This window comes from Podarcis filfolensis (genome assembly GCF_964270895.1).
Source record: "Podarcis filfolensis genome assembly, chromosome: 18".
Lineage (NCBI taxonomy): Eukaryota > Metazoa > Chordata > Lepidosauria > Squamata > Lacertidae > Podarcis > Podarcis filfolensis.
The window spans coordinates 3332157-3358204 of record NC_139622.1 but is presented as its reverse complement, the minus strand read 5'-3'; the positions used below and the strand labels follow the sequence as shown (position 1 = coordinate 3358204).

Genomic DNA, 26048 nt, shown 5'->3' with positions numbered 1-26048 from the left:
GGTAGAAACGCGCGTCTCCGCCTCCGCGAGCGCCTCTCGACCCGGAGCGCGCCCCCGCTGGCGCGCCGTGTGAGGGAGACACCTTGAGCGAGGCGCGCGCCCGACGCCTCAACCGCCGCCTCTTGACAGGCAGCGCCGTCGCTGAGGGCAACTGAGGACAAGGCACGCACGCGCAGAGGCGAGCACGCGTGCGCGGGGGGGGGGAGGTTTCGCTGGCGCACGCGCGCTGTCACTCTCTCTCTCTTTGGCCGCCCGCGCCCCTTCAGCCTGCCTCTCCTCAGCGCGCACGCGCGACCCCTCACATTTTCCCGCGCGCCGCGCTTTTCATGACTATTTTATTGGGCATGTCGAGGGAGAGCGAAGATAAGCCCCGCCCACTCTCGTACTTGGCCCCGCCCACCTCCTGGGCACCCGCCTGCCTACTTTTTTTTAAAATTTTGGGGTAAGCTGAGAAGCCCCGCCCACTCTCGTGGTTGGTCCCGCCCCCCGCCCGTGCGCGCCCCCTCCGCGCATTGTCGTGCGTTCGCGCTTTCTCTCCCTCATCCGCCTGCGCGTGCGTCCTCGCCTTCCCTGCGCGCGCTCCCGCCCGCCCGCCCGCCCGCGACGTATCCCACCCCCACGATAGTAGCGAAACAACCTATGGAAATAACATTGGTTGGCATCTCCCGCCCGCCTGCTTTCCCTTGGCGCCCCTGTTAGCTTGGCCGCCCTTGCCCTCCCCCGCGGCCCCTCCCTTCCCTGACGCCGCCGGGCGTGCGAGGGAGGCGGGGGGGGGGGCGAGCGGCCCAAAATGGCGGCCGCGTCGCTCTTGGTGCGGCTGACGAGGCGCCCGGCCCGGCGCGAGCGACGACAATAGAGAGCAGGGGAAGGAGCGGCCTCCTCGCTCTCCCTCCCGCCCCCTCCTTCCTCGCCTCTCGCTGGTGCTCCTCCTCAGCCGCCGCCGCCGCCGCCGGTCTAGCATGGTGCGGGTCCGCCGCCGCTGGGCCCCCTCCGCCGCCCCGACCTGACCTCGCCTGCTCCCTCGCCGCCGCGCCGGGGCCCCTTCGGCCGCCAACATGGGCGAGAGGCTGGAGCTGCGGCTCAAGTCGCCCGTGGGAGCCGAGCCGGCCGTCTACCCGTGGCCCCTGCCCGTCTACGTGAGTGGTGGGGGAGGCGGGAGGCCCCGGGAGGGGGAGGGGGCAGGGTTGGGGGGCTTGAGGGAGCGGAGGGGGGCTCTGTCTTATCTCTTGCATTTTTATGGGGGGATTCGAGCCGCTGTTGTGTCACCTGGGGGGTTATAGGAGGCTTTTGGTTGTGTGGGGTTGGGGGGGGAAGGTTGCTAGTTGTGGGGAGGGGTATTTGGGGGGGGTTGCCATATGGGGGGATTTGGGGGGCGTCTGTTGGGGTGGGGGATTTGATGGGCTGCTGTGTCACCTGAGTTTTTCTGCTTTTCTTTTGAGAGGTTGCTGTATGCGGGGAGGGGTACGGGGGGGGTTTGCCATATGGGGTATTTGGGGATTTGAGTGCATTGGGGGGCAGTTGTGCTGATGGGGTGGGGTTGCTCTATGTAGGGAGAGATTTTGGGGGAGTTGTCATCTGGGGGATATGTAAGTTCAGGTGGGTTCCCGTCGGGGGAGTTGGGGAGAGGGGTTTTGAGGGGTTGTTATATGTGGGGAGGAGCATTTACAGAGTTGCCATATGGGGTATTTGGGAGGATGTGTAAGTTTTTTGGGGGGTGACGTATGGGGGAGTTGGGGAGACGGATTTTGAGGGGTTGCTATATTGGGAAGGGGGATGTATAAGGTTCAGGGGTTGCCGTATTGGGGGGTTGGGGGGATGCAGTGTCAGTTTGGAGGACTATGTGGGGACGAGTTGGGGAGGGAGATGCAGGGTGGTTGCTATATTGGGAGTTCGGGAGGGAGATTTTGGGGGCTGCTATGATATTGGGGTTATTATTTGGGGGGACTTGGAGAGTGCAGCTTAGTTGGTTGTAAGGAGGAAACTGGCTTCATAGAGGCTTATTCTATGGGGTGGTTTCTGTATCCTCTCTGGGGGCTACAATTGGGGATGTTTTGTGGTAATAAATGGGTGTCTAGGGGTACCCCATTAGGGGGGAAAATCATATGTTGTGTGCATGCATGGAATAATTTGCTGCTTATGTGGCTAGGGGGGTAGGGAGCAATTGGGAGTATTAAGAAGCAGAGGGGGGCTGGAGAAGGAATGTGACAAAGTTATATGTCCGAAACTCCACTGTGCAAAAACATGGGGGGGGGCTATGTGAATGGGGAGCGCTTTGCCTCTTGAGTGGGTTGCATTGGGGGGGCTGTTATATGGGGGGAGTTTGGCTGCTTGGAAATGGAACTTCCATGGGGGGAACTTCTCTGGGTGAATTTGGGTTGGAGTTATTACACAGTGGGGCTATCCAGAAACTCTGTGTGTTAAGTTGGTGGTGTGGGGTCTTCCTGCCAGGGCAGGTATTATGTTGGGGGGGGGAACGGATGTGGGATGCAACTGGATGTTTCTTTGTGAGGAAACAGAGAACGTTACGCAAAGGGCAAGGAGGTCATACGTGCAGTGTTTTTCTCTGAAGGTCGCCCTTCACACCAAACGCTTCACACTCTTTATACAGACATGTGCATTAGAAATTGGTTCAGCTCCCCAGTGCTACTCATCCACATGATGTCTCACTTGGACTGCTTCAGCTCCTTACTCCTGCAGAACTCTTGTCTCTCTCAGCATGTTCCCATGTTAAAATTTGACCCCCCTCTTAATGCCAGGTGGAGTGGTGAACTGTTTCCACCCCGAGGGCCATGTTACCTTCCTGGAAATCTGCCAAGGGCCACATACCAGGGGTGGGTGGGGCAGAGGTGAGAGTAAGAGGAGCAATGGATGCAAATTTTGCCTTTTGTGCAGGACATGAGGCACACACACTGCCACACAAGCACCTTCTCTAATATTTAAACTTTCCTGTCCTCAAAACTTTTTCCTGGAGATGATCCTGATGTGAAATTAAGCCAGTCAGAGGGCTCAGAGGTGTCTCCAGAATATGTTCTTTGCCACATTTGTCCTTTATCCTTGAGTGCTTTCCTCTGTTCCGTGTGCTTTTATGTCTTCCCCCAGTGTTTTGATCTTGACTTTTCCCCCTTCAGAAATCATCCACAAGGAAACCTCTTCCATTTGAATCTCCTGCGCAGAACAGCTTCTCTGGGGCTAAACACACACCACCCTCCCCTTTCTGCATCTCAACTCCTGACAAACTGATCTCTACTTCCTTGCACCCACTTGCTGCCATCCCTTCCCCTTCCGCTGCTTGCAAGGCTCTTCCGGGCTTGCCTTCCACACACAGCTTGGTACATCTTCCTGTGCGTGCTCCTTGCTTCCTGACTTGCTTGCAGTTTGCCAGGGACATCTAGCTTAGATGGCTTTTAAGTGGAAAATTAGACACGTTTATGGAGGGAAACGCATCTTGGCTGCTAGACATTATACTTACCATGGACTGACTCTGTAAACACGTGAGGGTTTCATATCTCTGCACTCCAGTTGTAGGGGAGCAGTGATGAGATAGGGCTTGTGTGGCACCTTCCTTGCCTGGTTCTGGCATGAAAGCTTCTCCTTTCTCCCATGGCCCTCAAGCTTTAAAGTATTTGTGGCCTCCTTTGCTGAGACAGCATCTCCTTCTAGACCTGCCTCTCATTTGTATAGATGTGGGGGTGTTTGTGTGTGTTGCAATTAGCTTCAGTGTTTCTGTTATGTTTGTAAGTTTGAGTCATTTGCCTGAGTAAAGTTGCTGATAAATACATAATACATCAGGGCTGGGGAACCTTGAGATGTCCCCCACCCCACCCCCTGGTAAAATTAACATTCATTGTCCCAATTGCTTTTATCTCTGCCCTCCACTGGCAGGAGGAGGAGGGATGGCATGGGCAGTTGCCCAAAAGATAAAGAGATCCTCCAGCTGCCGCCACCTCTAGTGTAAATAGAAACTCCTCCCTGCCCTTTATCATCTTTGATAAGATATTTTTGTGTGTGTAGATTGTTTGGAAACTTGCCCCTTGCTTCTCATTAATCCCTCCGGTTTGCGGTCAGATGCTATCCTGGTGTGGTGTGTTCGTTAATTAGTGTAACCAAAACATTTATTATTATTATTTTGCACCCAGTAATCTCCTTGCTTTAACCTCCCAAATCCTCAGTTGACCCACTGAATGCAACTGTCACTGGCCTTGCTCTCTCTGTCCTGACCCCATTGCTCAGGACACAGAGCTGTTGCCTGCTTGGTCCTTTGCCAACCTTTTCTGTTCAGCTCTCCCCACCCTATCTTGCTCCCCCACATACACACTCTGTTGAGTCCCAAGACATTCTTTGCATCCCAGGCCAGCCATTTCAAAGTAATCCTACTTTTCCTGTTTGTGGATGACTCACCCACATGCAGATACTCCTCTAGGTCCACACCCCAAACATCTAGTTCTTGCCTCCTGTTCCTCCCTTTGACACTTCCACACCTCACAATCCTTTGCCTGCTGTAATGTGTGCTCTCGGAGAGGCATATTTCATCTGTTTCCCAAGAGCATTAAATTATTACGGGATAATTAAGGGTTTCCTCTTCCAGACTTCTTCTTCTTCTTCCAAACCCAAATCCAGTGTTGCATACCTCCTTTCCCCCAACATTTGGACTCAGTCACTCATTTTGGATAAGCTGCTGCGAGGAACAATTAATACTCTGTGGCTGCATGGATTGTGCAAAACTGATATAAAGGATTAGGTTCCTTTTTTGTTTCTTCAGCGCTAGGTAACAGGGCCCTTCTGTTTTAGGGAGGTGATAAAGTACAGGAAAACAAATTAATAGAATTAATTAGCTATGGAGTGGCTTTGGATTGAGAGATGAATAATAGAATTGTAGAGTTGGAAAGGGACCACAAGGGTCATCTAGTCCAACCCCCTGCAATGCAGGAACCTTTTTGCCCAATGAGGGGCTCAAACCCACGACTCTGAGATTAAGAGTCTCCTGCTCTACTGACTGGGCTATCCCACAGGATACATGGGAATGCTTGTAACTTTCTCATGACGTTGGTGTTGTTGTTTAATAAAAAGCAACCCTAAGGTCATTTTCTACCTGTGGGTTTTCCACTGGTTGGAAGAAGATGTGCAGTGGGGACGAGGAGCGAAACGAGGGACGCAAACTTAAGTAAAGAATGTTCTTCAGTTCCTGTTCCTTCATGGAAGAGACATGCCTGCAGATTTCTCCCCGCTGTGATCCATGTTTGGTTATTTTGGAGCCCGCTGGCGATGACGCCTCATTTCATTTTTGCAATGGTGCGTCTGTGTAGCATTCTAAACATCTCACGAATGTGGCTGCCCCCTCCCTCCCTCTTATGAATAATAGTGTTTGGGGCGGATCTAACCCCAGAGAAATAACATTTTTGGAAGTGTAATATGGTGGGCGTGAAAGAGAGAGCCGCTTCTCAAAAGGCTGCTGTGCTCAGCATCTCAGCTGGGTCAGACGACTTGCATTCTCTTGCCAGAGAATGGGCCTCTTCTTCTTCTTCCTCTTCCTCCTCCTCTTCCTCCTCCTCCTTCTAGCTGGCACGGAGCTTATTTGAGTACCGTATTTCTGTGGCCTACGGCATTTCCGTCAGTTGTGTTTCCATGCCTTTCAGCGGTTAAAATGAGGCAGGGTCCCACATGCCTTGTGGAGACCCAAGTGGCTGTAAGAGATCTGCGCTGCACAGGTCAGCTGCTAAGTGTGTGAGTGGTTGAGGAATGACAGTTTGTTTGTTTTTAAGGAGAGAAGGGCAAGCCCCGCTGCTGCACGCTGATGTTAAACTTGGCTTTCTGTCATCTTGGTGCTGTGGATACTCCGGTTTCCAAAACATCCTGCCCGTTTAGGAGGGCGCGCTATTTTTGATCGTCTTGTTAGGCTGTTCCCAGGGAGCAGTGCATGGTGGTTAATGTCCCCTTTCCTGTTTGGGCAGCTCTGTGTGTTCGTGTGTGTTCCTAACGCTTTCACAGAAATCGAAAGTGCAGTTGCCTCTCTGCTTAGTTTCTTTTCATCACTGGGTTATTTTCAAGCTTGGTTTGCACAGAGTAATAAATCTCATTTCAAAAGACCATCTCAGTTTGTTGACATTCCAACCCAATGCATTTTTTAAAATTGAAACTTTTATTTTAGAGCAAAATCTGGCTGTGGGGTGGAATTAAGAATCTGTAAAGCTCTTTTTGTTAAAGATTTTTTTTTAAAGTGTGTGTAAGTCCCCTAGAACAGGCATCCCCAAACTCGGCCCTCCAGCTGTTTTGAGACTACAACTCCCATCATCCCTAGCTAACAGGACCAGTGGTCAGGGATGATGGGAATTGTAGTCCCAAAACAGCTGGATGGCCAAGTTTGGGGATGCCTGCCCTAGAAAAATTATATAGAATACATTTTGGGTTGTATGCAGTTACTCAGACTAGGCCCATTGGAATTAATAGGTCTAAGTTAATCGTGGCCATTAATTTCAATGGGCCTTCTCTGAGTATGACTAATATTGGAAACAACCTTCTATTAATAATATTTTTAATTAATGTATAGAATAAATATTATTACTGAGGATGATATTGGGTTGTAGTACCCAATGACTCCAAGTAGATACCCTGAAATAAATGGGCGTGCCTAATTTAGGCCCATAAATTCCATTGTGTCTGCTCTGAGTATAACTTAATTGGAGACGCCCAGCTGAAACATCCAGAACAAAGTGAAATTATGGTGCGCCCTGAAAATCCACATCAAACAAACCACAGCGTCTAGTGTGTATATTACCCGTTGCCTGGAAGAGTCCCCCAGGGCATTCAGGAATCAGATCTTGCAAGTCGGGGGGGGATGGGACCTTCTTAGTTGGTCCCCCCAAACCCTACATGCAATCGGGTTGGCTGCCAGTCCAAACCTTACCAGGAAATGGCCTGACCGCGACAATGGGGCAGTCCCAGTCAGCACCACCACCCCGCAGCTCAGACCACCCCGCTTTCTGCATCTGTGCCAAATCTAAAGCCCTACAGTATGCATAGGTGACCTTTTGAGACAGCCCCAGGTTTCCATGGTGCCCGTCAGGTCCTGTTAAGGTGATCCCAGTACGGACCTCAAAGCACTGTCCTTGGGTTCTCCATCTCACCTTTGCAACCTCCTCCATTGGTTCGAGTAGAGAGATGGGTGGGTAGTAAACAAGCCGTCTCCTGTGCTGCCTCTGTGGCCTCCAGCACCAGATACAAGTCCCAAAGTGGAAGTGTTACCTGGTGGGGGCAACAGGACCATAGGGAGCCCCTCCCCTGCGTCCCAACCTCTGCTGCTCCTGCGCCAAGTACCCAGGCAGACAGAGCTGAGTCAGACTCACTCCGCCCGGCTCACCCACTCAGGTTTCAGTACCGCTGGTTTGGCCCCCTTGTCGAAGTGTCAGTCAGACCAACCCTTGTTCCCCGGCCTCCGGAATCTGGCAATAGGAAGGCATTTTCCGCTTGACCTTGGTGGTGAACGCTGCTCCGTTAGACCTGCTTTCCACGGCTTGTTCCGTCCAGTCCCCTCTTAAAGCCCATTACTATACCCCGCGATGGTGTCTTCCACGTATAAGTCATGCGTTGGGCGCATGTGTGCATACGAAGTGCCTTCTTCTCGCCTGTCTCTGCATCTGTCGCCCTGACCCGCAGCGTTTCTCCTGCTGTGCATCCAAAGCCGTTACCGAGATGAGGGACGTTGCAGGGATTCCGCAAGGCTTTTTAGAAATCAATCCACTTTGGACAGCACTGTTAGCTAGCCTGCTGACATATAGTCAGCTGTAAAAAATAGATAAAAATAAAATTCTCTCCTCCCCGGGCTTAGAAGCTTTCTGGCACCAAAAGAAAGAAGGGTGCCCTTGTGGTTTCAGAGCTGAGGTCTCTGACGTCAGCAGACTGTCTCTTAGTTTCACTGCTCTGTTTCCTTTGCCGGAGGTTCAAGTAGCAAGGTGGGGAATTGGTTCTGTTCGAGTGAAGCAGAGCTTTTGGGATTGTGATATGGATGGAGTGCTGGGTTTTCGGTCAGAGGAGACCTACTCAGCAATTGAGGTGTGTGTGTGTGTGTGTGTGTGTGTGTGTGTGTGTGTGTTGGTAGAGTATGAGACTCTTAATCGCAGGGCTGTGGGTTTGAGCCCCATTGCAGAGAACAAAATTCCTGCATTGCAAGGACCCTTGTGGTCCCTTTCAGCTCCACATTTATGATTCTAGGTACAGTGGTACCTCGGGTTATATATGCTTCAGGTTACATACGCTTCAGGTTACAGACTCCGCTAACCCAGAAATAGTGCTTCAGGTTAAGAACTTTGCTTCAGGATGAGAACAGAAATCATGCTCCGGCGGCGCAGTGGCAGTGGGAGGCCCCGTTAGCTAAAGTGGTGCTTCAGGTTAAGAACAGTTTCAGGTTAAGTACGGACCTCCACAATGAATTAGTACATAACCCGAGGTACCACTGTATTTGGGTGTTCTCAGTGGGGGTCTTTAAATAAACCAGACATTATTTTTATTTATTGCATTTATTTGGATCTCACCTTTTTCTCCCAAGTTGCTCAAGGGGGGGAGGTGTACATTGGTGTTCTTCAACTGTGGGCCCCATGATGTTGTAGGACTGCATTTCCCATCATCCACTTCTAGCTTAGCCAGTAGTCAAGGATGATGGGATTTGTAGTCTTACAAAACCCAAGGAACTAAGGTTGAGTAACATCACTGTACACGGTTTTCTTCACCACCTTACAATCCCCACAGCGACCCTATAAGGTACCTTAGGCTGAGAGACGCAGTGACTGGCCCTCAAGGTCACCCAGTGACCCTTGTGGCTGATTGAGAGATTTGAACCCTGATCTCTGCCAGGTCCTAGTCTGGCACTCTGACCACCACATCACAGGGGCGGCTCTTTCAGCCCTGCTTAACTCAGCAGCTCTTAAACAGAGAGAATCAGTCCTTGAACTTTGTCCCTGATATGTTTGCGTTCTGCCAGAAAGTTATCATTAGGGGTGTGTGTGCGTGTGCATGCTAGAATTTATCAAATGCAGACATGGGGAGGAGGGGTCATACGTTCTGCAAGGCACACTCAGTTCCCCTTTCCAAGGCAACCCAACCAGAATACACTGAAGAAGGAAAAAGAGCGAATACTGGATATGCAAAATAAGGTTATGCATGCTCAGCCTATTTGCGTAATTTACTGGGGTTGCAGCATTTCAGCTTCCCCCCAATACAGAAGTTGTGGTTTTCAACGTAACACACCTTGCGTTCAGCTTGCTCTGATGTTTAACATTGGACTTACTTAGCTATATAACTGCAGTGAAATTTCAAAGACGGAAACAGCAGCGCGCCACAACAGTGTGCATCTGCCCACCTTCATTAAAGAAGCTCAGCCACTCCTACAAGCAGAGTTTGGGGGATACTTTATTCACCTTTCAAGGCTCTTAGTCCATTCATCCATGAATGCCTTGTGTCGGTGGCCCTCACCTCGTTGCTGAAATTAGGCCTGAAAAGGGGTGCCTGTTGCAGCTGATAGCTTCCCCTTCCCACAAGCCAGCGTTCGAAATTTGCCAGGCGCATTTTGCTCCTGGTTATCAGCCAGGGACGCAGGTGGCGCCCTGGGTTAAACCACAGAGCCTAGGACTTGCCAATCAGAAGGTCGATGGTTCGAATCCCCGTGACGGGGTGAGCTCCCGTTGCTTGGTCCCTGCTCCTGCCAACCTAGCAGTTCGAAAGCACAGCCAAGTGCAAGTAGATAAATAGGTACCGCTCCGGCAGGAAGGTAAACGTCGTTTCTGTGCGCTGCTCTGGTTCGCCAGAAGCGGCTTAGTCCTGCTGGCCACATGACCCGGAAGCTGTACGCCGGCTCCCTCGGCCAGTAAAGCGAGATGAGCGCCACAACCCCAGAGTCGGCCACGACTGGACCTAATGGTCAGGGGTCCCTTTACCTTTACCTATCAGCCACTTGCGACCGAGTGAATATGCCAGGATGGCGCCTGAGGTTTCCCCTATCTGGGGATCATTGCACCTGAACTGTTTTGGAATTTAAATTAAAAGCATTTGCAGATGATTTAGTAATCACAGTAGAAGAGCCAATGGACATCTCTCCCGATACTCCCAATACTTTTAGAGAAAATTTAGGAATTTGGGCGAGTGGCTGGATTTAAGATAAATAAAGGGAAAACTAAGATGATAGTTAAAAATATGACTGAGTTGGAAAAAAGAGAGTTAGGAGTAATGACAAACATGGAGATTTATAAGAAAGTCAAATATCTAGGAATTTGGCTTACAAATAAAAAGCTGAATTTATATAAAGGTAATTATGAGGAAGTTTGTATTGAGATAAAAAAGAACTTGGAAGTTTGGAATAGAATGAACCTTTCCCTTTTAGGTAGGATAGCAGCAATAACGATGAATGTTTTGCCAAAGATGTTGCATTTATTTCAATCAATCCCGATAATAGGCAATGTTATATGCCCAAGAAGTTACAAAAAGATATATCAAAATTTGCCTGGAGTGAATTGTTGTGGGGAAACTCAGCCACATGGGTGGGGTATAAATAATGAATTATTATTATTTGTCTTTAGTTCCCCCACTGCCCTGCTCAGAGTTGGGAAGAATACTCCTATGTTATGAGTTGGGAAGAATACTCCTATGTTATGAGTCACTATTACGAAAAAGAGGTCAGAATAGGCCAATAGAGATGTGGACTGTCCTGGGATTGAGTTATTTTTCTTCTTTAAGTTCTCCAAGTTATTAACCTGGCTCAAGGTTGTCCTCTGAACTAGCCAGATGTTTAACTGAGAATCCATCACAGTCAGTCCATCATTTGGAAAACAAGACTTTAGAGCCGTCTTACCCGCAAAGGGCCACTAGGCGTTATGTTTTGGCGCCTAGCTTATATATCTGAGTTTCTAACACTTTGGCTTCCAACCGCCCACCCCCAGCCTGAGATTTTCCTCCAGGTTGAATGGTATAGAGATGGGCTCTCTGGCCTGAATAGCTCATTGGCCAGAGTTGCTTATTGTGGCTGGGGCCTGTTTAAAATTGAAACATGTCTGCGTGTTTGTACGTTTATACCCCGTGTACTTTGGGATGATAAATCTAGAACTGCTGCAGTCACAGCTGGATTTGCATAATTGCTCAGCTGCTGCTGGTGTCACGATGTTCAGAGCTCGGAGGGTGACGTGAAAGCATGTATCCCCCCCCCCCGCTTCATATTGCTAATTAAGGCATTGGGAGGACAGAGCCTTTGGTGTTCTAGATGCCCCCTCCCACTGGCTTTCATGTAACACTGAACTGTGTGACTCCCTCTTCTCCCCGCCTCCCTATTTCCTGAAAGGGAACATGAAGGGTTTTTTCCTCTCTCTAATGAATCAACAGTGCGTAGTTCTTCTTATCAGGGTAAGATGAATCGTGCAGAGTTTGAATAATCCTCCCTAATTTCCCTGCCCCCTCAATGACTCAGAAAGTGGTTTTTCTGAAGCTGACCCCCCCTCCCCACCCTTTGCATTTGTGGCTACAGCCCTTAAAACAGCAGTAGTTTTTCTTTATTTTCGACTTGCTAGGAGTCCTTGACGACTTCACTTTGCAAACACTCTCATTGCTCCCTCCTTACATACACACACTCACACACAGCAAAGGTGAGCTAGGAAACAGGAACGTAAACTCCTAGAGATCAAAAAAGCTTTTTTGGAACAGGGAGGTCTTCATAATCATTTGAGCAGAAGGTCAGTTTTAAGCGGCATCCAAGATCTGCTGTGGTCCTCAAGAGCAGAATTGGTTCTGGACGATGGATGTGGCTTAGGACCGCAGGAAGTTGGCTCGGACTGAGTCAGAGGCCGTTCCTCCTCCTTGCTCAGTGCTGTTTACACTGACCAGCAATGGCTCTACAGCAGGGGTGCCCAAACTTTTTCCAGTGAGGGCCAGAACATGCATGAGGGCCGACCAAAGGGCTGACCAAAAGTTGTTGACCTTTTTTTAGGATTGAAGTTCTTATCTCAGCCCTACCTGGAGATGCTGCAGATGAAGCCTCAGATCTTCTGCATTCCAAGCAAGTGCTCTCCCACTGAGCTGTGGCTTTTCCCATCTTAGAATTGCCAGAAAGGTGCCCATGTGCTTCTCTCCCTCCTGGCCCCGTAAACTCCACTTGCCCTGGACTGACGCTGCATGAGGGCAACAACTTCTCTGGCTCAGCAGATGTTGGGCGTCAGCCTTTCCCAAACCGGCATTCTCCAGGTGTTTTGAACTACAACCAGTGTCAGAAACTCAGATGCACAGTATAGTCCAGGCATATCCAACTCCCAAGAGACTGTGATCTACTCCCAGTATAAAAAAATCTGGCTGTGATCTACGCATTGTCATTGGAGGGAGGAGGGGATGTGCGTGGCGTGGGTGGGTGGGTGAACTGACCAGAGTTGTTGAGCTTTTTAAGGAGAGGATTGCACAGAGGTTTTTTGCTTACCCCTGTAACTTTTTGTACATGATAAGGATCTCGCGATCTACTGGTCGGAGGTCCGTGCTATAGTCCAATTGCCAAATGGCACCTTAAACCTCGGGTTGTGGTCACTGTGAGAGTTTATCTAGTTGTCACTCTACCCATCTGAAAAGCGATGTTGCTTTTTAAGCCCAAGGATCAAAATTGTTGCAAAATAAACAAAACAATTGCTAACATACCATTTTGTGTGTGTGTGTGTTTGGATGTTTTATACTTTAGCAGAGCAGTTTGTAAAAGTCTTGAACGACCTGTGAATTGAACTGGAACCGAATTAGTGAATTGAACTGGAACCGAGGAGCTGAGTCAAATTTCTTTTTTGAAATGAGTGTTCCAAGTGTGGTGTGTTGCTTTTTGGGTGGGTGTTCCTCCCCTCCAGGCAAGTGAGTGAGCAGCCTTGCTTCTTAACATTTTCATTAAAGGTTAACCACAGAGATGAGTAAGGCCCGGTGTTAATGACACCCTTCCATGTAAAACCCCACAAGAGAGCGAGCGTGGGCAGGCGTCCCAGTTGCCCTGAGTTAGTCACTCAGTGGCTCATGGTCGGCCTGGAATCAGGGGGCCATGAGGGGGAGAGCCGACTAACTCACTTTTTAATTCCGCCTTTAGATGTTTCTTAAAACTCCTGCCTGCCTAACCGTGGTTATCACCCAGATCTTGCCAGTTTGATATCAATCTGTATCTGCCCTGGCCTCTAAGGGTGTTCCCAGGCACTACTGGTTTTTTACATTTGGAAATAAGAAAAGGCCTTGGCCTACTCCAGGGGTCAGCAAGGTTTAGGGTTCACTCCATTGGGGATCGCTCCGTGGGCTGGATCACACGCGCACCCGCAATTTCCGGCATCTGCGCCTGCGCAGACGCAATTTCTGGTGCCTGCGCAGACGTGATTTTCGGCACCGCGGAAGTGAGTTGCCGTGCTGCACTGGTTTAGCTCAGCGTGCGGGGACTCGCTGAGTGGGTGGCTCAGTTCAGGGGCGGCTTGTGGGCCGGTTAAACGACCCCCGAGGGCTGCTTTGGCCCATGGGCCTTAGGTTGCTGACCCTTGGCCTACTCAGTCCCAGGCGATCCTGCCTAAATCTACATTATGTTCCCCTGCAGATCCTGCTCTTGGAGATTGTACGTTCGGGGGGGGGGGTAGCGGCTACTCGAGACCGGGGGATGGGGTGCCTCTTTGGTTGTGGGGCACCCAGGCAGTGTTATAAACTCAGATATATAATAAGCTAGGCGCCAAATGGCTCCTTGAGCCAGGGTTACAGTCGCCAAAATGGAATGTCTTGTTGCCCCTTTTGGGCAAGACGGCTGTAAAGTCTTAATTTCTATATGATGGGCTGAGACTGATTGATTCTCAGTTAAACATCTGGCTAATTCAGAGGACAACCTTGAGCTCGCTTAATAGCTTTGAGAACTTAAAAGAGGAAAAGTCAGCTTGATCCAGTGATAGTCCGCATATATATTGGCCTATTCCAATCTTTTTTTCTTAATGGTGACACAGACCATTCATAACATTGGGGTAAGTGAAGAAACAATAATTCACTATCTCGTTGTTTACCACTCCTGCTCAGGCTGCACAGAAAAAGCATTTTGGCTCCAGAAATTCATTCCGATTTTGCAGATAATATATAACTGACAGAATTTTACAGGAGGGAGCCTTACTGTGTGAAAACACTTCAGATCCTAGAATCCCCAGATGGGGGAGAGGCCGCATCCATCCTGGTTCCCAGGCATCTTCGTTTGGTCACGAGTGACCGATAGCCAGGTGCGAATTTCAGACACAGCCAGGCACTATTGGTTTTTGACTGTTCGTAAGAAGAAAAGGCATTTGCCTACTCAGTCCCGGGGATCCTGCCTGAATATAAATTAAGTTCACCTGCAGGCACCCTGCCCTGGGTGATTCTACCTTCAGATGGGAGGTGAGTGGCTGGCAACTCAAGACCGTGGGTAAGGGTGGCTTTTTGGTTGTGGGACACCCAGGCCTTGGAACACCTTCCCCAGTGAATATTGAAAGGTGCTCATGCAAGTGATCAGTGGGAGACAACTGTTCCTCCCACCTGCTGGGAGGGGAAAGAGGGTAGAGAAAGTGTGTGTGAACCCCCATCGTTCAGCCTGGAAACTGAGGTCCAGCACTGAGGGCCCTCTGGCGGTTCCCTCACTGCGAGAAGTGAGGATACAGGGAACCAGGCAGAGGGCCTTCTTGGTGGTGGCGCCCTCACTGTAGAACACCCTCCTGTCAGATGTCAAGGAAATAAACATTTGACTTTTAGAAGACATATGAAGGCAGTCCTGCATAGAGAAGTTTGCAGTGTTTGATGTTTTACTGTGACAAATGTTTTTAATTTGTTGGAACCTACCCAGTGTTGTTTGGCCAACCCAGTCAGATGGGAGGCATATAAATAATAAATGGTTGTGGTTGTTGTGGTTGGAGAGGTGTGTGTGTTTGTGAGAGAAAAGAGAGGCAGCCCTGCCCATGAATGGAGTGCAATTTCCCAGCTGATTAGGCCCAAGGCCCTTGACAAAGCGAAAAAGGGACTCCACCCTGCCTTAAACTTAAAAAAAATAATTAAAAATTAAAGATTTATTAGTTTACAAAAATCCGTGCATTGTCTCTTTTCTCAAGTTGTGTTTTCTACAGATCAGTTACATTCGTTGTGAGACATTAGTGTTGCATGCACTATTAGGTTGGGAAGAAAAGGGGGGGGGAAAGGCTGAGGAGGGTGCATGGGGTCGTCTGCCTTACACTTTTGACGCCTGGTTATTTAAGATGTGAAATGTATGATCGGTGCTATCTAGCTGTAAGTTTGAACTGTTTCACTGTTGCTTGAGTTTTGTCATTACTATTATTTGTGTGTCTTTCGATAAATAAATACTGGGCTGTGTATTATGTCGTAAGCCACCTTGGAAACCCTGGAAGTCAGGAGATAAATATTTGGATAAATAAACGAGGTTTCCCCCTAGCGTACTGGTTAATCTGTAAGCCTGGTTTACAACCTCCTCCTTGGCTCTAAGCCAGGAGGCGGTGGCTGCACTTGGCCAAACTGCAGAGCCTGCTTTGCAAGCAGAAATGTTTTGTGTGAATGGTCGCCACTCTTACTTTGTGTGGATTTTACTTGGCGTGCAATTGTTGCGGCCTTGGCCTCCTTGCTTTTCGCAGCCTTTTGTGCAATTCTCTCCTTCCCTACTTGCGTACTACAGTCATACCTTGGGTTACAGACACTTCAGGTTGCATTTTTTTGGGTTACGGATGCACCGAAATCTGGAAGTACCGGAAGGGGTTACTTCCGGGTTTTGCCTGTCGTGCATGTGCAGAAGCGCTAAATCACACTATGCACAGAAGCACCGAATCACAACCTGCGCATGCGCACATGCGGCGCTGCAGGTTGCAAGCGTGCTTCCCGCACGGATCACATTCGCAACCCGAGCTTCCACTGTACTGGGATAGCCAATGAAGTGCTCCAGCAGCTGTTTCTAACAAAAATGTTAGAAACTCAGCTATGTAAGATAGGGACCAAAGGGATCCTTAAACCAAGGTTGCAGTTGCCAAAACGGAATGCCTAGTTGCCATTTTTGGGCAAGGCAGTTCTAAAGACTTACTTTTCAAATGATGGACTGACTGTGATTGATTATCAGTTACACATCTGGCTAGTTCAGAGAACAACCCTGAGCCGGGTTAAGAGCTTTGAGATCTTAAAGAAAAACAGTCACTTGATCCAGGGATGGTCCACATATATATTGGCCCATTCCGACCTCTTTTTCTTTATGCTGACTGCTCCTGCTCAGGCTGCACAGAGAAAGCATTTTGGTTCCTGAAATTCATTCTGATAGTGCAGATTGATGGATTGAATTCTACAGGATGGGTTATTAGTGTGTGAAAACAGTCCAGATCCGAGGATCTCCAGGCATGCACCTTCAGATGGTGGAGACGTCAGGCGCCATCCTGGTACCCAGACATCTTCACTTGGTCGCAAGAGTTTGAAAGCCAGGTGCAAAATGTGCCTGGCTAATTCCAAACACTGCAGCAGCATCCAAGGATCCACAGGTTCCCCATCTCTGCAAGGAGAAAGTTTTGGGAAATGGGTCCTCTTTGGGCTCAGGGAAATTAGATAGCATAGAGCTAGCCTGTTAAAATAACAGCCGCAACACATGCATCGACTAGGAAACATTGCTTTTGATCACTCCCCTGGCCCAATTTTCATTTATCCGTATTTGCAAATAATGAGGGGTTTGTAGAAGCCAACGGGCCTTGGTGATCCGCCAGCCAACGTGGGTGATCTCTCCTTCCAGACAGTTCCTGAAACCACCTTCTTCTCTTTCTTTGTTGTTGTTTCAGGACAAACACCATGATGCTGCACACGAAATCATTGAGACAATTCGGTAGGTGCTAAGCAGCAGCTGATCTGCATTGCAACCAGATATTTTCACCCCACCCCTCCTCTGCAGCTTGTGGAAACCGGGAAACCCATCTGCCAGTAGTGATAGTGACACTGTTCTTGCTAGCATTTTCCTTTTTATATCCTTGCTCTGTAATCACAGCTTCCTGCAACATGGTGCATGTTTTACCCTGCATTAAAATGAAAACCCGGTTTTGCCTAAAACACTGAAGGGTTGCCTTATAACCAGGTCAGGACCATACCGGGGTCCCCAGACCAGTATCAGCCAGTGGGGGCAAGTGCCTTTCATTCCCCAACTGGGAATAAGGCTATGAAGCTATATCTGTCTTGAAAAGGGCACATGCTTTCGTAAATAGTCTGAATCAAAGCCACCATTGACAGCTTTGTCTAAGTAGGAGTACAGTATGTTGCATTGATTAGCTGGTCTGGAGAAGGGAGGTCACACGCCTTCTTTTCAAAAGTGACAGGGAGCTGTCATGTTTCTGCGCATCCTTAGTATGAAGGAATTGGTTCATTTCTTTTAAAGTCACATTTGCCTCCCCTAGAAAAGGATTGAAGGTGTTGGGCGGTCAAAGCATTTTCTGCCCTTGAGCTTTGACCAGGGTTTCCCAACTTGAGTCCTCCAGGTGATTTTGGACTACAGTTTCCATCATCCCTGACCACTGGTCCTGCTGGCTAGGGATGATGGGAGTTGTTTTCCGAAAACAGCTGGAGACAAAGTTTGGGAAACCCTGGCTTTGACCCTTCCTTTAAAAACCAAGTGAGATCCTACTCATAAATCTCAGTAAAAGGTTTGGTTTAAACAAGAATCTAGCATGCTGTCTTCTACTGAGCCAGACCACTGTTCCATCTCACACCTTGGGAGAGGGACCAGTCATACCTGTTATTTATAAACCACAGCATGCATAGATGGGGATGTGGGTGGTGTTATGTTCTAAACCACTGACCCTCTTGGACTTGCCAATTGTAAGGTCAGCAGTTCGAATCCACGCCGTGGGATGAGATCCCGTTGCTTTGTCCCAGCTCCTGCCAACCTAGCATTTCGAAAGCATACCAGTACAAGTAGATAAATAGGCCCCGCTGCGGTGGGAAGGTTAACTGTGTTTCTGTGCGCTCTAGCACTCGTCACGGTGTTCCCTGTGCCAGATGCAATTTAGTCATGCTGGCCAAAAGACCCGGAAAAGCTGTCTGCGGACAAATGCTGGCTCCCTTGGCCTGAAAACAGAGATGAGCACATAGTTGAATTCAACTGGACTTCACCGTCCAGGGTTCCTTTACCTTTACCTTTTGCCTGCATAGATGGCAGTATACTTTATTATTATTTATTGAATTTATACACCGCCCCAAACCTGCAGGTCTCAGGGTGGTTCACAGGATAAAATCAGAATATAAAACCACAAAATACACAATCAGACGAGACAAACCTAACAGTAGTAGCCACTTTTGGCCTTTTGGGCTGCCAGTGAGCCACTAACCATTTATGGCTTGGGACCAGGCTGTCTTAAAGATATTAAAAATGTCACTATGCAAAGCTTCCCTGGCGTGCTAAGATCCTCAGGTGTGCACCTCCACACTGTCCTTTGGAAGGAGAATATCAAGATTTTCCTTTGGAAACGGAGGTGCAGGCCGTCCTGACCACAGGGTTGCTGTCAGGGCAAACTGGATTTGAGCTGCTGGCTCTGCGTATGCTGTGATGTATTTTAATGATTCTTGTCAACCGGGTTTGTTGTTACCACTTTGTGTGTTGGGAGCCGCACCGGATCCCAACTTGGGAGAAAGGCAGGATATAGAAACAAGTAAACGTGACAAAATTATCAGTGTGTTTGGTGCAGAGGCGGGCTTGCCAAAAGGAGGAGGAAATGATCTAGTGATTGGGGGTGTGTGTGTGCACGTTATTTCCATATTTATTTCACCTACACCCTCTTTTCCTTTCAGGTGGGTTTGCGAAGAAATTCCAGACCTGAAGCTTGCTATGGAAAACTATGTTTTAATTGACTATGATACTAAAAGGTAAGGATAAGAGTCTCCTTAGTTCTCACTACTTTCCTCCCCCATGGCTCCCCCTAGAAGTCATCGCTGGACTCACAGCGCCAGTCAGCCCCATCCAGCACGGCAAGCAGTTAGGGGTGATGGGAACTGTCGTCTTGGACAGCGTGGGGGCTGGGTTGGATGACCTCTGGGGGTCCCTTCCAACTCCACAATTCTATGATTCAGTGACTCTCTCTTCCATTTTAAACCAGCTCCAAATTCTCAGGTGGTGATATGGGGGGCAGTGGGGGGGGTGGCGCTGCTGTCGTGTCCCTTTTGTTGTAGATTCACTATGGAAGTTGGAAGCTTTTGGCAAGGGGGTTCTTCAGCTGTTCCATGTTTGAGAGAGCTTGATAAAGACAGCCTTTCTGATAAGGGCTCCTTCCGTGCCCTGCCCTCCACCCCCCCTTCCCTTGCCTCTCCCCTGCCCTTTACTCCTTTGAACGGGTTAATTTGTCCTGTTCACAAATGTAAACAAGGAGGAGATTTTCCTGCTGCTTCCATGTCCTCCTTGCAAGGATGGAAAGGGAGGGGCCCTCCCCACCCCCTGGGGTCTTTCCAAACAGGCCAGGGAGTGTCCTGGGTTATTCCCCCCCCCCTCAAAAGTGCATGTGAAAATAGAGATGGAAAACTGCCTTGGGAACCCACCTGGGGTGGAGGGGAAAAACCCTCTTGGCTTGTTGACTGCAGGAGTTGATGAAGAGGCTGAAATAGCTGAGCAGCCCTGATTTTTGCTCTCCTCTCTCTCCCTCCTCCCTCCCTTGATGTTTGAAATCTGATTATGCAATGGGGCACGTGACTTCCCCGTGCTGCCCCTCCTTTCCCTATCTCCTGACCTGACCTGATTCTTTAATCCTGGTTTTAAAAAAAAGAAATAAAAAGAAGGGATTTTCAGACCAGCCAGGCAGCCCTGTTCAGCAAGTCTCTTTAGAGCCCAAGGCAGCAAGGCTCAGTATCGCTTGCACTGGCTGGCAGAGTTCTCCAGGGTTTCGGGGTCCCGTCCCTACGTGGAGGGGGTGGGGGCTGAACCTGAGACCTTCTGTGTGCAGAAGGAAATGCTCTGTTGCTCAGCTGCAGACCTTCCCTTAAATTTCCCGTCCTCTGGACTCCAAATAGCCTCACACCCTTACTCCATTTAGCCCAGTATTGTTCACACTGACTGGCAGCGGCTCTCTAGGGTTGCAGACAGGGGTTAAAGTATGTAAAGATGCCGCTTGGGATTGAGCCTGGGAGAGCAGAGCAGGTGCTCTCCCATTGAGTTATAGCTCTCCTCCCCATTAAACAGGAAGCAAGATTCCAGTCCTCAACGTTCAGAAGGAAGGGCTGATTTAACAACAACAACAACAACAAATTTTATTTATACCCTGCCCTCCCCAGCCAAGGCCGGGCTCAGGGTGGCTAACAACCAATAATAAAAATGAATGAGTACAACTTAAAAACAAGATTAAAATACAACATTAAAACATGAAAATGCAGCCTCATCACAGGAGGAGAAAGGAAAAAAAGAAAAAAGAAAGAGGGGGAGGGAATCAAATTGGCTCCAAGCCAAAGGCCAGGCGGAACAACTCTGTCTTACAGGCCCTGCGGAAAAAAATCAGATCCTGCAGGGCCCTGGTCTCATGAGGCAGAGCGTTCCACCAGGCCGGAGCCAGTGTTGAAAAGGCCCTGGCTCTGGTTGAAGCTAATCTAACTTCCTTAGGGCCCGGGACCTCTAGGGTATTGCTATTTATGGACCTTAAGGTCCTCCTGGGGCATACCGGGAGAGGCGGTCCCGTAGGTACGAGGGTCCTAGGCTGTGAAGGGCTTTAAAGGTCAAAATCAGCACCTTAAATCTGACCCTATACTCCACCGGGAGCCAGTGCAGCTGGAAAAGCACTGGGTGAATATGCTCCCATGGCAGAGACCCCGTGAGGAGCCTCGCTGCAGCATTTTGCATCCGCTGGAGTTTCTGGGACAGCTTCAAGGGCAGCCCTGCATAGAGCGAATTACAGTAGTCAAGCCTGGAGGTGACCGTCACATGGATCACTGTGGCCAGGTCGGGGCGGGAAAGGTAAGGGAACAACTGCTTGATGCAGCGAAGGTGGAAAAAATGTCGCCTTGGCTGTTGCTGTAACCTGCGCCTCCATGGAAAGGGAGGCGTCAAGGATTACACCCAAACTCTTAACGGAAGGCAATGGCACTAATTGGGCCCCCGCAAGAGAAGGGAGTTGGTCCCTCATCCCCATACCATCCCGACCCCAGGGCATAATAATTCAGAGTGCTGGTTTTGACCTATAAAACAGCTCAGGACCGCAACAACCCAAGGATCGCCTCTCTGTGAACGTACCTGGACCCTGAGATCACCCTCGAAGACCCTTCTTTGTGCCTGTACCACGAAAGGTCTGGAGGGTGGCAACACGAGAACAGGGCCTTCTCTGCAGTGGCTCTCCGTTTATGGAACACTCTCCCCAGGGAGGTCCGCCTGGCGCCTTTATTATACACCTTTAGGCTCCAGGCAAAAACATTCCTTTTTAACCAGGCCTTTGGCTGATTGACATCCAGTGCCCTTTTAAAATGTGTTGGGGAACAGGGAGGATTAATGAGTTGTTCTTTTTTTTATTTTTATTACGTACTTTTGTGTTTTTGTATTGCGATTTCATCTTGTGAGCCGCCCCTGAGACCTGAGGATATAGGGCGGTATACTAATTCAATAAAGAAAACAAATAAGCGATAAAAATAAAAAGCTGTCTTGCAGCAAGCCAGGCCAGATGTGCTGTCTGCAGAGATTGACATAGGCTCTCCAGGTTTTAGAGGTGGGGGGGGGGAGTCTTTCCTAGCCCTCCAAACCCCCACCCCAATCCCAGAAATCATGGGGAACTGGAGCGGTATAGCGCAAAGCATACCAGTAAGAAATATTTCTAAACTAGGCTTGCAAACTTGTCTGGCTGGAACTCTTAAAGCGGCTGGGAGGCTACGGTCCTGTTCCATGTACTTAAAGGGAACTCTGCGGGACATACCGTATTTTTCGCTCTATTCGACGCACTGGACCATAAGACGCACCTAGTTTTTAGGGGAGGAAAACAAGAAATAAGAAAGCAATGCAAAGCCTCCTGAGCGAAGAGGGAGCGCTCCTCTGCACGCTCTGTCCCTTCCCCCACCTCCCGCAAAAGCCAGGGATAGTCACGCGAAGCCTCCGTAGGGCAGTGGGATGAAGGCAGCACTCCCTCTAGCTGTTCTGGCTTCTGGGGTAGCCCTCAAAGCCTCCGCAGGGCAGCGGGGAGCCTTCATCCTGCTGCCCTGCGGAGGCTTCGCGGGCTACCCCAGAGCTGTTCAGGAGTGCGGGGCATCAGCACGCAGCCGGCCCGCTGCTCCCAGGGCTGGCGGAGGAAGCCCAGGTTTCCCCCGCCAGCCCCAAAGAGCAGCTCAGGAGCGTGCCGCACTCTGGCAATTTAGCTCCAGGGATCACACATTCGCTCCATAAGACACACAGACATTTCCCCTTAGTTTTTAAGAGGGAAAAAATGCATCTTATGGAGCGAAAAATGGATGAATGCAATGGGGAGGGTGGGGTGGAGAGCTGGATCCGGCTGGTGGGCCAGATCCCAAAGATGCTGGCCTTCCAAGGGCCATTTTGATGGGCAGGGTGGAGTTGGCCACCTGTCGCCGGAGACTGAAACACAGAGCCTTCTCTGGGAAGGAAGACTCTGGAAAACCAAACCCAACACGCTCGTCCCAGAATCCTTGTTGATTTTGGTCAGCCACCCTAAGCCTGGTGCCTTCCAGACATCGTTGGTCTCCCAGCGGCTAGTACAACCAGTGGTCAGGGGTGACGATGATGGGATTTATGTCTTGCAACATCTGGATGGCCCCAGGCTACAGAAGGTGCTGGGGTTTTTTTAATGAAAACTTTGCATACAAAACATTCCTTTTGGGAGTGGCACAGGATTACAACTACAAAGAAGATGTAGGCATCTGTGTAGCATGTATTATGTTTTGGGGAGACACGCCTAGAAAGCTTAGGCTCGTCTTAATTTGCCTGACTGCTATAACTTTTTGTCTTTTCTCCTTCCGCCCTCCTCTCTTCTTCTGATCTTCAGCTTTGAAAGCATGCAGAGGCTTTGTGACAAATACAACCGCGCCATCGATAGCATTCACCAGCTGGTATGTATGTGCCCCGCCCATCCGCACTGCGTGGCTTCTGGGTTGTTGTTGTTGTTGTTTTGATGGGGGGTGGGTAGCCTGATTTTTGTTATATATAATTTTTATTAAATTTCCTGCTTTACAATTTCAAATAAACATTTTACATACTTTAAAATGACTTCCCTTCTTCTCTTTCCATGCTTAATTTTGCATATCTTACATCCCTGCATACTTTACAAAACTATTCCAATCGGTTTTCCACCATTACATCCATCACAGTTATTTCCCGTATACTCAAAATACGTTTTCCAATCTTCTTTAAACATATGTTCTGGTTGCTCTCTTATTCTGCATTTTAAATCTGCAAGTTGTGCATATTCTGTCAATTTAAGTTGCCAGTCTTTCCAAGATTTTTGAGGCCAGTTAGTCCTGCTCATTATCTGCTTGCTCCCACTGGCAGGCCTAGTGCTCTGACATGCTGGGTATAGTGCCCCCCCCCGTTTTCTCAATTTAGCCTGGATTACTTAGAATTGAAGGGACGCGGGTGGCGCGCTGGTCTAAACCACAGAGCCTAGGGCTTGCTGATCAGAAGGTCATGGTTCGAATCCCCGCAACGGAGTGAGCTCCCGTTGTTCAGTCCCTGCTCCTGCCAACCTAGCAGTTCGAAAGGCTGTCATAGTGCAAGTAGATAAATAGGTACCACTCCGGCGGGAAGGTAAACGGCGTTTCCGTGCGCTGCTCTGGTTCAGCAGAAGCAGCTTAGTCCTGCTGGCCATGAGACCCGGAAGCTGTCTGTGGACAAACGCCGGCTCCCTTGGCCTATAGAGCGAAATGAGCGCCGCAACCCCAGAGTCATCCGCGACTGGACCTAATGGTCAGGGATACCTTTATCTTTACTTAGAATTGTAGAGTAGGAAGGGGACCCCCAAGGGTCACTAGTTCAACCCCCAGCAATGCAGGAATTACTTATTTAAAGCAACTCTAACCCCGATTCTTTAGCCTGGGGTGGGGGTTTGGGACCTGCCCAACCGCAGCCTAAGGGTCGCATTCTGTTATGGGCAGCCTTGCTGAGCACATTGCAGTGGCGGGAGGAGGCAGAAGTGGAAGTGGGTGGAGCAATAGATGGGACGCTTTTCTCCATGAGGCTACATTTCAACCACGCAGAGTTGGAATATTCTACACGGCACAGTATCGCCAGTAGGGTTGCCACCTGTGCTGCATAATACAGGATTGTCCTGTTTTCAATGCAAAATGCTATGCTCTGTTGATTCAATACAAGATGCAGTTAGTCCTATATTTCCCCTATTCCCCCCTGCCACGTTAAGGAGCCTCTCCTCTGCTCCTACAGGGATGGCATCCCTGGCTTGGCAGGAGAAACTGCCTCTCACTTCTTTCCTCCTCTCTCCCTGCTCCTTCTTCTTGACAGCGGACGCAGAGCAATAGCCATCACAACAGCCTTACCTTCCTCCCTGAATTTGTCTCCCCCTCTCTTAAAGCCCCCACTTCATCTTGTGCAAGTCAGTTCCACAGATCTAACTATGCATTGTGTGTAGAAGTCGTTCCTTTTGTCTGCCGGCTTCATTGGGCACCCCAAGTTCCAGTGTTTTATGAGAGGCACAGAAGTGCCTTCGTTGGCCTGTCGCACGTGGCAAGGTGTGTGTATGCGTGTCTCTCTCCCCTCACCCTCCCGCCTCTCCCATTTTGTTCTCCAGTGGAAAGGAACCACGCAGCCCATGAAACTGAACACCCGCCCCACCAATGGGCTCCTGCGCCACATCCTGCAGCAAGTCTATAACCACTCGGTGACCGACCCCGAAAAACTCAACAACTATGAACCCTTTTCCCCGGAGGTGTATGGCGAAACTTCCTTTGACCTGGTTGCTCAGATGATCGATGAGATAAAAATGACCGAGGACGACCTGTTTGTGGACTTGGGCAGCGGTGAGTGGTTGCCGTACACTTCCCTCTCCTGTGTCTTCTCTGAAACCTATCGTTATGTGAAACTGTTTCATTTCTTCTGTAGAACATTCAGCAGCGTATACCAGTTTGCTTTGGAAGCAGCTGAGCTGTGTAAATAATGGCCCACTTTGGATGTGATGGCCAAACCATGGTTTCTTTAGCAGGGCTATGCTTTTGGTCCCCTTTTGCTTTCCTCATGTCCTGGAGCAGGGGTCGGCAACCTGCGGCCCAGGGGGGTCGTTTAAATGGCCCCCAAGCCGCCCCCGAACCGAGCTTGTCGTTTTCCACTAATGACCAGCAGAATTGGGAGGGAGAGGTGGGCGTATTTAGCATTCACTCTGGAAGGGACGCGGGTGGCGCTGTGGGTTAAACCACAGAGCCTAGGACTTGCCAATCAGAAGGTCAGTGGTTCGAATCCCTGCGACGGGGTGAGCTCCCGTTGCTCGGTCCCTGCTCCTGCCAACCTAGCAGTTCAAAAGCACGTCATAGTGCAAGTAGATAAATAGGTACCGCTCTGGCAGGAAGGTAAACGGCGTTTCTGTGCGCTGCTCTGGTTTGCCAGAAGCGGCTTAGTCATGCTGGCCACATGACCTGGAAGCTGTACGCCGGCTCCCTCGGCCAATAAAGCGAGTTGAGCGCCACAACCCCAGAGTCGGTCACGACTAGACCTAATGGTCAGGGGTCCCTTTACCTTTACCTTTACTGGAAGGGTATAGTCGATTCTGCTCCATTTCTACCTCTCCTTTTCTTGTCTCAGGTGTGGGCCAAGTCGTTCTTCAGGTAGCAGCGGCCACAAACTGCAAGCATCACTATGGCGTGGAGAAAGCAGATATTCCGGCCAAATATGCGGAGGTACGTAGTTCGTGTGTGTTTGTGTGGTTAGAAAGGGGGACCTACATCCTGTGACCTACATTAGAAGCATAGCTGTCAACTTTCCCCTTTTTTTTAAGGGAGATTCCCTTATTCCGAATAGGATCCCTCACAAGAAAAGGGAAAAGTTGACAGCTATGATTAGAGGCCAAGTGCAATGTAGAGAAATCTAGACTTGAGGGGTGTGCATGCTCGTTTTAAAGAATCTGAAAGAAATC

The 26048-nt window shown here is 49.5% G+C and overlaps 1 protein-coding gene across 4 annotated transcripts in view; it reads left to right on the top strand.

Moving 5' to 3' along the window:
* Positions 1-748: 748 nt before the first annotated feature.
* The window catches only part of DOT1L (DOT1 like histone lysine methyltransferase), a 72331-nt gene continuing 47031 nt past the window's right edge, over positions 749-26048 (top strand). For all 4 annotated transcript variants that reach the window (XM_083594351.1, XM_083594352.1, XM_083594350.1 and 1 more), the window contains exons 1-6: positions 749-1136; positions 16794-16837; positions 18790-18864; positions 22959-23022; positions 24714-24942; positions 25718-25812. In XM_083594351.1, the coding sequence (XP_083450477.1) occupies positions 1056-1136; positions 16794-16837; positions 18790-18864; positions 22959-23022; positions 24714-24942; positions 25718-25812 (588 nt within the window). In that variant the 5' untranslated portion in view covers positions 749-1055. The remainder of the gene's footprint in view (positions 1137-16793; positions 16838-18789; positions 18865-22958; positions 23023-24713; positions 24943-25717; positions 25813-26048) is intronic.